We start from the raw sequence: 12217 nt of genomic DNA on the forward strand, positions 1-12217 counted from the left end.
ACAGTTTTCGTTTTTATTTCCTAAATTAGGTCTTTAAAGGATTGCTGGAGGAACTCATGTAATTCTTAATTATTAAATGAATACAGCAAGAAATATTCCTCATCACATGTTCATTGGTTGGCTGTAATTATGTGATGTATTTTGTGACTTCAAATGCACAGTTCAGTATCTATATGATGTTTGGCACTGCCTTTAAACACTGTGTGTAAAGTCATTTTGTCTTGTGAAGGCGTGACTCCATAATCGAAATTATTTCAGTAACAGGAGGAAATCTTAGTTATTATTCTACTTGGCAATTTAGGCGACTCTGGTTGTGACAAGCCATCATCTTTAATTTGTCTCTATGATATCTTAAGGCAACTTGTTTTAAATACATGAGGGAGATTTCTCAGAACTACATGAGAGAGCCGACTGAGAACAGAATTTGGCTCAAGAATCCTCCTTCAATATGCATTTCGTTACTGTGTCAAAAACAAGGCACCAATCTGTCCACATGGCACAACTGAATCACTCTTTCATTTGCTAATAAATGCTAACAAAACAGCTGCATACAGGAAGGCACACAAACACACATGTGCATGCATGCACGCATGCATGCACACACACATGTCGTAGCATAGTTCTTCCCACTGCTAATTTGCATGGTAGTGCCATTATCTGGCTGTGAGGTGTCACGCTGGACTGGCTGACAATGCACATAACAACAAGTTTATCGAAGCACAAAGAAAGTTGAGAAGAATAGAGTACTTTCTCTGTCTCTTCTTTTCCTCTGCCTTTAGCACATATATTTCAAACTCCCTATGGAGTACGAGGAAGCATGTCACACAGCCTTAAACTGCATGATAGACTGGCAAATCCATTATTTATACCCCTACTAAAACCCACTGTAAACACTCTCTATAAACATATATTTACTGTTTTAGCACTGTGCCTTTCTTAGCCTGTCTCCCGTGTCTCTCATTCTCTGCCTTGTTCACTGACTTTCTGTTTTCATTTTTTTCTTAATATAAAATGTGTTTATTTTTACTAAATTTGTTCTAAATTACTGTAACCAAATGTACGACTGCGGTCTTGGCCGGGTCTTCCTTGGAAACAAGATCTGCGCTCTCAGTGGGACTTACTTGGTTAAGTCAAAATAAAATACAAAGGTTGAGCTGCTTGTCAGAATTCATTAATAGTAACGGATATTGGATTCTATGCAGACACATTACTGCAGACTTTCAAGCGTGGTAGATTGTGGAGCGTATCGGTTGAGCTGAAGAGAATCAATACCGGGGTTTACAACTTAGACACTGGTAGGCATCATCATTACACAGTGAAGCCCTCTCACCTGCTATTATCGACCTCCCTCTCAGGTTTACATGGCTCGTCTGGTGATGTCATATATGACTGTGTAGGTGTGTCTGGTTTGTAGCAGCAAAGCAAACAGAATCTGTCTGGGTCATGCAGTAATGTGCTGGGATGTGAATAGGCCTATCTGTGATATCCGTGCTTGGATAAATCACTTGTGTTGGGATATTGCAAAATACAGCATGGTGATAAGTTGGAGCAATCGTGTCCAGTGCTGGTAAAGTCTCTCTTGTTCCTGTGTTGTGCTGATAAGTAGGCTCAGCTCTGGGTGGCTAAATAATTTCCTGTACACCCTTTACCCCCTTCCCTAACACCTAACACTAGTTCTCCAGAGCAATGATTAACCAGCAAGCTGTTTGATACACATACCTACCACATGCAAGCTTAGACTTACCCAAACACACATTTATGTAGTAGTTTCTTTATATTGAATATTTTGTGTGTTTTTTATTCATTATGTATATTAAAAGTACAGGAAAGGCAAGGCACAAGATGGTCAGGTATCGTGGTACCTTGGTTTCAGAGTGATCATGTAAGTCACCCTGGTGAGAAAAAAAAGGTGAGAACAATTTCTTCTTTTTATTATTATTATTATTATAATACATAGAAAATTACAAATTCCTATCATAATACACACACAAACTGCTATAGTGTATCATATCGCATAAACTAGGTGCAGAATAAAGCAGTCATCACTTAATTTCTGATATACAGTCTGTTAAAGATCTTCCATGAATAATCAGTCAATTTCATTTAGCCGTAAACTGTTAGCAGGAATCCAAATCAATCCAGCTTCTCATATTACCCAGGAGAGATGTATTAAAGAGGCTCATATTGGCAGGCACAAAAGTGAAAACAGTATATAAAAAGAAGCTCATATCTGCAGTGTGGGGCTCTGATACGGAGGTGATGGATATATTCAGTTTGAGGTTGTGAAAATGAACTCAAACTAAAGGGGATGTGGATCAAAGAGAGGGACAGCACCAGTGATCATCGTTAGACTTCCTGCACACCCCCGCCCCCTCCTCGCCTTCCTTTACATTACCATTATTAAAAAGGAGAGGACTCTCTTAATAAAGTCTATTAATCACACCGGGGGAGTCGGTTCATCGGTTCACCCTCTCGCGAGGGTCTCTAATCAATCAAGCTTGCTGGTAATGTATTCATGGGAGATGTAAGAAAGGACTTGTTTGACAGTGTTCCAAGGAGGAAGAATTTATTAAGTTCCCTTCAGCAGTCAACCAATCCTAAGGACTCATGAATACACCCCTGCCTTACCCCACCCTTGTCTTCTTCGCCTGGTACTGTGAATAAAAGAGCCTTCATAATGTATGAAGTCTGTACAAATATTGGAAACGTCCAAAATATGTCCTCTCATTAACAGTGATGAGTGAAAGCTGGAGTATTGGCATTTGTCAGATACCCTCAGAGTGTAAAGGCACTGTTGTACAAGGCCTCTGCTGTGTCGGGTGATGTAGAGACATCACTCTTATGCGATCCTCTCAAAAGCTGTAGAAAATGTGTCTTATTAGTTCACATGAGGTGGTGAAATTCTGTGCTACACCGCTGACTAATGTACAAAGCTAGGAAAGGACAGGGCTGATGGTTTGCTGGGCCTCTGCTAGTGACGTGTGAGTGGAGAAGGTGTGGAGTGGGGACATCAGGCTGGTAAAATTGTGCAGCTGTTGGAAGCAGCTTTGAGGCCCGGCCTTTTTTTTTTTTTTCTTCAAGCCCACCCCTTTGCTTATCTCCTTGGCCAAGGTTTTACTGGCAGATTAACAGAGTGAAGAAATGTTGGAGTACACATTTTCCCCAGAAACTTAAAATAAATTCCTTTAATAATTCAGTAAAAACACTGCTCCTGCAATTTCTTTTTACACAGTTATATAAAGAGTATTCACAAATGTTGGCACATACTACGTTTTTTGTGACATTGGGGAAAAAAAAAAAAAGGTTAGGAATATGTACTTACTCGGGCTGAAACATGATTTATAGAAGAGGGGGCATAAAAAAGCCCTTGCTGCTTTTGCTTTGTCCTGAGGAAGAAGTGCAGGAAGGCTATGCTTGGCTTCAAAGCTGCATTTCCATAATTGCCCTGTAACTCGGGCCTGTATGAGGATCTGAAAGGGGCTGAGAAAAGCACAATCTTTCAGCTGGGTGAACGGCAAAAGCCCCGTCGCCTCTCCCTCTGGCCAGTCGCCCTGTTACCCCCTTCCCCACTTGTTGCCTTTCGGATTCAGTGAAAGAATTCCTCTCTCTAACCTCGATCAACAAAAGGCATGAAATCAGTGCCCTCCCTCTCTCCCGCTTCGGGCCTAGAGAATGTCACTCCGTCTGGGCCTTTTGTCCTTTGCACAACCAAGGGAAACACAACAACCCCTCTCTCCCTGCTCCCTGGCTATTCTTTAACATGTTGCTTTGCACTTTCACTTAGATTCTCAATAATGAATGTGCCATAAAACATGCAGGAGACACAGGAGTCGCATATCATTGAAAGGGCTAAAATTGAGCTCTCCACGTTCTCTCCTCTCAGCTCTAGAGTGCAATTTCTTTTACAAGTTGCTATGGTGTGTTGTGGACTGTAGGCTTGTATGTGAAGGCATGTGGTGTGTGGAACATGTGTTCCTGAGAGCAGATCACCGCTCCTCCTGCAGTCAGCTCAGCGTTTGCAAAAGGGCAGCCCCTCTCATAGACTGGGCAAGCACTGGGTGTGGGCGCGGTCGACAGTGGCTCATAAAAGGATTAGGCCGCCACACAAAGATAGTGGGCTGCTTCTAACCCTGACTAGGTCTACAAAGGAGGTGACATTTGTATGTCTCTGTGGCAGGAGGGGGTGTGGCAGAATGGTCCAGGCTGGGGCTTGAAGGAGGAGGAGGTGGCGCTGGTGGTGGAGTTACAATGACAGAAGGGTTGGATGAGGTGAAAACACAAGAGTGACCCTCTTTATTCGCAGCGGCCTCTTCTTTCACATGGCACCTCTGGTCCCCTCCAATGGGTTGCTCTAGTGTTTATTTACTCCATGGTTTCTCCCTATTCACACGCGGCCCTCTGATGGCTCCATTGGCCAGACCCTTTCAGCGTGCACCTTTCCCCAGATCAATGAATGTTTCGAAAGACAGATTAGATTTCCTTTTAATGATTCCATCTTTCTCAGATTTTTTTTCCCCCACTCTAAATGGCTGTTCGAGAGTGCATTACTTGTCTCCTCATGTATGTAGTCCTGTCTTAGCATATCGAGGGCAAAAGCGAGCAGCACTCAGCAGCGAACAATGTAAGCAATTAGATGGGAAATGAAATACAATTTATTTTCACTGTGTCCAATGCATATGTGTTTCCCCGGTCTTTATAATATTTATCAGTTAGTGTATGATTACAAGACAGAGAGCATAATTAAGACAATATTGCCTTATAATATGGGAACTCTCAAATCAGGTTAAGTATTTTTTTTTTATCTATATGCAGCCTAATTACACAAATTTGCCTAAAGATATCATTTATAATGCAAGTTTCTTTAGACCCCTGATTTTGAAAAAAAAAAAATCAATGATGTCATATTTGCTTCTACTTTTTCTTTTTCAATTATAACTTCTTGGCTTTTCTTACAGCCTTTTGTTGAGTAGATTAGCCTGCGTTTTGTTGGGGAGTTCAGTACTGCAGAGCTACAGTGTGCCTCACACCCTCTGAGCATTTAACACAGCATGGACCTTAGAAATAAGAAGAGGAGTCAGTGTTGATTATTGCTCATTAGCCAAGAGAACATCCACTTAATGTGCAAGGAAACGAGTGACACACCATGCCCCACTGGAAATGGTCCCTGTGTAGCTCTGCACAAAATGTTAGCTAATGCATTCCATTTGCTCTTTGTTACCAGGAGCAGGTTGGACACCTTTGGTGACATAAGCAGGCATGATTACTTTGTTTCTGCATAGGCATTTTAATCCCTAATTTCATGCACTGATCAGAGGAGAGGCCCTGAGCTCTAGACATGATCACTGGCCCTTCAGTAGCATTTCAGCTGAATTCTCATGATCAAGAGGAGTCTAGTCATGGGCCCTTAGGAGGAAACATCCTGCGAACTGTGAGGAAATAAGCATCGTTTTTTTTTATGATAAGGTTCAATGCGTTTACATGGAGCTAGCTGTCCTTGCAGGCAGCCATTTATTTGTGTACTCTTCTTTAAATATATAAACTGATGCAGATCTTCAACAATCGTTTAATTAAATGTATGTCATTCATGGACATTCATTGTCAGGCTTTTTAAAGGTTTAGTTTGTTTTTCATTGTAATATCTTGGAGCATTAAAAAAAAAACAAAGTTATCCTAGTATTATATAATCATGAACTTTCAGTCTGAGTGCGATGACGATTTCTTTAATTAAAAAACGAGAAATAAGATTTTTTTTTTTTCTTCAAGAGATTACATCAATGAGCTGGCTGATGCCTCTTATGAATATGCATCGCGTGGTTAGATGTGGCTCTCAAGAAAGATAATTGATTACACAGGAAGGCAACATGGTGAGAAGGGTTCCAGAGCTGCTAAAGGCTCCGGAGCCTTTCTCTTGGCTAAGTTGTGGTTTGTTTAAAGCACATCCCAAACCTAGAGAGGATACGGCTCGAGCGAATCAGCGCTTTTCGTCTGCTTTTCCTGCCCTGAATGGAATTGAAAGGGTGCATTAAACGGTTAGACTCTGACTGGCCAGCTGAATCTGCTATGTGTTAAAAATCTAAAAATATAAACGCAATAATAAATAAAATCCCTTTTAAATGTCAGCATTTGTATTATTTTATTATTAACTGGGATAGTGTGACAGTCTTCGCCGATCTCATAAAATAAACTTTAAAAAATTAGTTTGAAATAAATAATGCAAAATCTTCCTTCCTTAGACTTTCAGAACTCTCACAACAATTTGGAGGAAATTGAATAGGTTAATAAAATATATTTTCATTCGTGTGTGTGTTTTCTTTCTTCATGTTTAACTAAAAGAAAATCTGTTTACATTTAAAACCAACATCGTAACAAACTAAAACCAAAAAACGGAAAAACAAGCAAAAAAAATAAATAACTACAGACAAACAGACAAAAAAACGAATGGAATTTGTTATAAACCGCATCTCACATATCGCGAAATACTTAAATTGAGGCTATGGCAGTCATAAAAGGTAAAAAACAAACAAACAAGCAAAATCAAATAAAAAAAGGAAGAATTTGATCTATATACCATCCGTAACTGTTTTCTTTATTGCACTTTAAATATATGGCTCGTGCACGAAAAGGTCCTGTTTGTCACCTCAAATGGAAATGCCCCTTTTTGTTTCATTAAATAATTTGGAACGTTTAGGGCAAAAATTGAATTTTTACATAAAAAGTCACACACACACGTTAAAATATTAAAAACAAATGCAGCGCACTCTGAGGAACTGCTGCAAATGGACGTCCTAAAAATAATACAAAGACTTCAAAACGGGTCTGAAAGGTATTTTCTTGTGACAGGATTATAACTGAAAAATGTTGCTATCGAATTTTAAATCGAACTGATGGATTAATTAGAAATTGATATAAAAAAAAGTGAGCAGTTTAGCTGAATGAGTGTCAGTGCAGCAGAACACTGGCGACTGCAAGTGACTGTAGAGGGAGCTCCAACACTAAGTTTACATAAACTTCCTCTGATAAGGGCTCACACATGCAAATGATCACATCACGGGCAAACAAAATAAATGATGTTATTATTAGTCATACGGCCACGATATATTACAATTATACCATAGAGCAGCATAAGCTGTGGAAAATGTATGATGTACGTGAAGAGCAAAATCATTACAAATTGAGCGTGATGAGATCTGGGAGTTGCACAGCCAAGCCAAAATCCACCTTCAGGATCAATTGAGCCATTATGACCAAGTACCAGCGATGCTTTAACAGTCGTTCATTACTTAAAGTCTCTCGATAGACGATAATTTCTGGTGAAAACGAATGAAAGAATTATTCGAAATATTAATGCGCCCGCTACAGCTCTATAGGGATAATCTCACAACATTAATATCCAAATCTATGCCGCAATACTGGCTAATTAGCCTTAAGTCCCGCCACTATATAAAGTGTGATAAATCCCTCTCGAATATATACTTATCACAGCCACGGAGGATGAAGTCTGTGCCCCGGGCTGTCCACTAACACACATACAAAAAACCAAAGCAATGCATTTCAACATGCAATGCACAGTAACAGCCACCATCAAAAGCAGCTGTCAAAATACCTCGGCCAAGAAAAAAAAACAATCTTATTGTTTGTTTTTTTGTTGTTGTTTTTTTTTTTTAAGTTGCAGCAGTTCATTTATTAGCCAAAATATAGACTTTCTTGTACAATTTGGTTCACAAGTATGTACATATTCTTAACTTTATATACAAAACATTTCAACATCAAATCCTCACAGAACTTACAAAAAGAAAGAAAGAAAAAAACTCACAGACTACAGGTTCATAGATTATTACATTAGCAGTTTTACACAGGACATGCTTACAATGTAAGTATACAGAGATGTATTATTCTTATATTACATTCCATATTCAAATTAAAATTAAAGAAGAAAGAGGGTGGGTGAGGGTTTATGGAAAGAGCCAAAAGAACCGTGGCTGGTTCTGAGGTCTAGTTGGTTCTGAGGCCTGAAATACACAGGGGTACAACAAAATGTAACAAAAAAATGTAGAAGAAAAACAACAACACTAATAATAGTCTCACGAAGAGTGAAAACATAAAGTGATATAAAAGTGACAATTGCCTTTCAAAAACGAACCTGGAGTGAATTTGCATTGAGCTCATTTGCATGACTGAACAAGTTAGTGTAACATAGGCCTTGAAGAAATAACCCAAGCGCACACAGACGCAGAAAAAAACGAAACAAAGCTAATTTGGGTAAATGTGGCATTTTAAACTAAAATGTGATATTACATTAAATGAAAATTCCCAAATGTCATTAACTGACAGCCTCGTTATCTTTGAACTGCGTGGAAAGCTGTTAAAACAGCTTTTTCTCTGCATCCAAGGCACTAGATCTCTCTGAAGCTGCAGCAAAGAAAATCAAAATGCGTTAATTGAACTTCCTTTGATCAGAGCTCATCCTGGGTTTATGGGAATATAATGTTAAAACGACGTGATTTAATGGGTTGAGGACTTAATGTAAACCATAATACAGGCGCATGGACCTCAAAATAAAGTAGACGACGTAACAGCAACTCAAGAAATAAAGGGGGCATCTAGTTAAGAAGAGTTTTAGCCAATTTCAATGTTTTTGTTTCCTTAAACACTTCCTGATGAGGTTTTTTCTTAACCCTTCCGGACAAGCTGTTACACACACACAGGCACACATCGCACACACTGTATTCTGCTGTAACATTAACACTGGTTATCTGCGTGGCCTAGGCAGAAAAAAAATATCCATGAACAGGCAAAGAAGGCAAAAGAAGGTCTAAAATAAAATAAATGAAATTAACTAGTGTCTTTGTTTTGTAGTTATTTATACATGCGCGTCTCAGTGACGAGGACATGTACCTGTGACTGAAGTCTCTGAACTATGACTCTTGTCCTCCGTTTGCCTGCTGCTGTAGAGGGCCAGGCCGGTGGCAGTGGCCTGGTTCGCCAGTCCCAGATAATGATTTGAGTTCAGTAAAGCCAGCTGGTGGGCCGAAAAGGCTCGGTTCGTCCAGTTCTGGATTTTCCCAACCGGACAAGAAGAGATGAGTCTGTGAGGAGCGATTATGGTCTGAGCGGCCGGCCCTGCGGAGTTGTTGCCGTTCATTTGCGGCGATTTACGTGGATTGTCTGGGGCCGTAGCTGTCTCTGCCAAAGACCAGATTTTTGGTTTTTGGGCTGGGACGGGGTTGTTTTCTGAGGGCGGTGAGCTCACGGATACAGAGTTCAGTTTGAGCTGTTCCCCGTTTGGCTGGGACGCTTTCATGTCCAAAGAGTGGTGACGGTGATTGTGGAAATGCTCTGCTCCTCTCTGTACGTCTTTGCCCTCCTTCCCCACAGCCTTTAGAAACCTCTGGTCGGGCCCTTGTAAATCCTCATAGCCGTCAGAAATCTCAGAGTCACTCCTCCCGTCGAGTTTAATATCTGAATGCAGGTCGTCCTGGTCGTCCAAGTCGTCCTTGTTCTCAATATTTTCCGTGTCGATGTTCTCCAAGTCGATCTCCTCCTCATCCTCTCTCTTGTCCCCCTCCCCCCCTTCGTGATCGCTGGTGTAAACATTTCCTTCTTCATCCGTGCGGTTCCGGGGAGTCCAGGTCATCTTGTTCTCCTTCTTTAGCCTCCTCCGGGCGTTGGCAAACCAGGTGGACACCTGGGTGAGGGTCATTTTGGTGATAATGGCCAGCATGATCTTCTCACCCTTGGTTGGGTAGGGGTTCTTGCGGTGCTCACTCAGCCAGGCCTTCAGGGTGCTGGTGCTCTCCCTGGTGGCGTTTTTGGGTCTGGATGGGTCACCGAATTGATATTGGCCATATGGGTAAAAGGCAGGGTGATGGTGAGCAAACCCGGGGTGCTGGACACCGGGACTGTCTTTCAGTTCATACTGAGCACCCTGTAAAAACAAAGAATCGACGCGTAAGAGGGATTAGACATATTATATCAATACCATCAAGTAGTTTGTGTGGAAATGTTTACATTCCGCAAAATCCTCTCTAGCTATCAAGAAATAAAGACAAAAGTGGGATTCTTAATAAAGTGTAAACAAACTAAAAGATTCAAGTGTTTTTGCAGTGGAATTAAATCACCAAGCGCAGATGAAAGGGGGAAAAGTAATTTCTTAGTTTAACAAACACTTCCGAAGTGAAACCTTTACTATTACACACTATTCTCCACCTTTACCTGTAACCTCCCACATTACATTGCATCATTTTTTCGTTACTATCAGTTTCCGGAATTTATGCGCGAAATGCGCATAAAAGGCTTAAAGCGCACTGTTAATGTGTCACTTTGTTTCCACTTTTAACCACATTTTACAAACTACTCGGTTACAAAGTTCAACGCGGCGTTCTGAAACTTTAAACTTAAAAGGAATAAAGTTATCCCAGTGTCATGTGTAGCTTACGTTTCGACAAAAAGTTTTTAGATAACTTAAGCGAAAGGAGAACAACTCACCAACTGATTGAAAATTGATATATCGTTTGTGTAGGGGAGAAACGCTCCATAGCCCTGCGCTGCTGCGGCGAAAGGAGATCCATACATAGTCGAGAGGACGTTGGAAAGTGCCCCGGACGGACTGAGCTCTGTCCCGGCTCGGGCATTGCTGGCGATCCCCTGGCGCTCCGGCGGGTATATCGGTCGGATGTACTGATATCCCAGCTGAGGGAAAGACATGGTGGTAGGAAAAGGGAAAAAGGTCTGCTGCAATCACACAAAGCAATGGAATTGCCTCGATATCCACTTTTACAGTGTGAGCATGTGAGCAACAAAAGGTGCAAGCAAGGGAAGTCTATATTTCCTCGGGAACAGCCAGTGTAAACGATCCGGTTGCGCCCCTTATTTCTTCCTCCTCTTCTTCTTTCCACCCTCACTTCCCTATTGATCTGGATGGACTAAGGTCAGGTCCTTACAGATTGCTTTAGATTATTGGGACTCCCTTTCTCAGATTGACATTTTTAGTCGTTTAGAAGCCCCTCCTATTTCTCAAATCTCACCCCACTCATACAAACCACACACCAAACACACTCTCTCTCTCCCTCCCTCCCTCTCTCCCTCTGTGTCGCGAGCTCTTATTTGAATGGGGTTTCAAATCTCATTTTATGGCTCGCCAATCTATTTCATTTGCTATTTGTTCGCGTCTGGCCTAAACCGCAATTTTTGTATTAATTCACACAATTTGACCACGCGGATACACGTAAGCAGTTTGCTGATTAACTTTTTTTGGGCTACAATTTGCTTTTAATATAAAATCACCGAAGAAAGTTTTCTCTGGAGACTCAAACTTGGAGACTCAGCTACGAAAGGGTATCGGTAAAAACTCTAAAATCAGAACGTAAAATTAAGTTTATAACCACTTTTAAGTCGTTTTCTTTTCATTTTTCTTTTTCCTTTTGAATTGCCATACACTAAAAAAAAAATACAATAACCAATGCAAGGCAGCTAATAACAAGTAGAAAAAAATAGTACTTATTAATAACGAATGCCTGTCGGACTAGGGTTCGAGCAATGTGTTTCCAATTACCGGCTTCAAATGCCCCCGGATCACAGGTTACGCACACTTTTTTATTTATCGCTTCATCGCTGCGTGCAAGCTGTGTTTTCTTACACCGATTTGAGGTGTTATGTTCTCTTGGTGGCATGAGACTCGGCGTAAAGTAATTCTTTAATCTGAGACATCAAACGAGTCGCATGAAACTACTTGACATCAAAAGAGACGCTGATGATGGGCGCATTATGCTGTTAATGAAGACTAAGTGTAAAGTAACAACAGTCATAACAAACATTAGAGTGGATTCGGCTGGAAAGATGTTTATTCTGGGACACGACACTACACGAGAGGGAAATAAATGAAATGTTTTTTTTTTTTTTTTTAAAAAAGCTAAAAACAAGACCGAATTATTAACAAACAACAACAACAAAACTAATAATATTAATAATCAAAATAACAACAACAATAATAATTTTGAACATGATGAGATTGAGTGACTATTCAGTGATTTTAAATAAACACTTTTAATCCACTAAAACGCAAAACGGTCATCCGGCCATACTGCACCTTAAAGTAATCCATTTGATAATTTTCATACGACCGGATGTTTCTTGTTACTCGTGCGGATTAAAACAAAACAAGAGAGTCAGAATTGAAATTCCATGAATCAATAAATAAAATGTGTAAGGGGCAACCCTA

The 12217-nt window shown here is 40.5% G+C and overlaps 1 protein-coding gene across 1 annotated transcript; it reads right to left on the minus strand.

Annotated features, from left to right (window-relative positions):
* Positions 1-7652: 7652 nt before the first annotated feature.
* On the minus strand, positions 7653-10994 carry irx3a (iroquois homeobox 3a). The gene is made up of 2 exons (XM_006779791.3): positions 10486-10994; positions 7653-9925 (listed from the first exon to the last, which is right to left on the minus strand). The coding sequence occupies exons 1-2, from the start codon at positions 10702-10704 to the stop codon at positions 8876-8878; spliced, it is 1269 nt and encodes a 422-aa protein (XP_006779854.2). The 5' UTR covers positions 10705-10994; the 3' UTR covers positions 7653-8875.
* Positions 10995-12217: the final 1223 nt, after the last annotated feature.

Source organism: Neolamprologus brichardi, chromosome 1 (assembly GCF_056152115.1).
Source record: "Neolamprologus brichardi isolate AB-2024 chromosome 1, ASM5615211v1, whole genome shotgun sequence".
Classification (NCBI taxonomy): Eukaryota; Metazoa; Chordata; class Actinopteri; order Cichliformes; family Cichlidae; genus Neolamprologus; species Neolamprologus brichardi.

Excerpts from the sequence above, each read along its gene's own strand:
- irx3a (XM_006779791.3), bottom strand. The coding sequence starts at position 10,704 with ATGTCTTTCCCTCAGCTGGGATATCAGTACATCCGACCGATATACCCG. Across the intron at positions 9,926-10,485 it reads TATCAATTTTCAATCAGTTG|GGTGCTCAGTATGAACTGAA; the intron begins GTGAGTTGTTCT and ends TTGTTTTTACAG.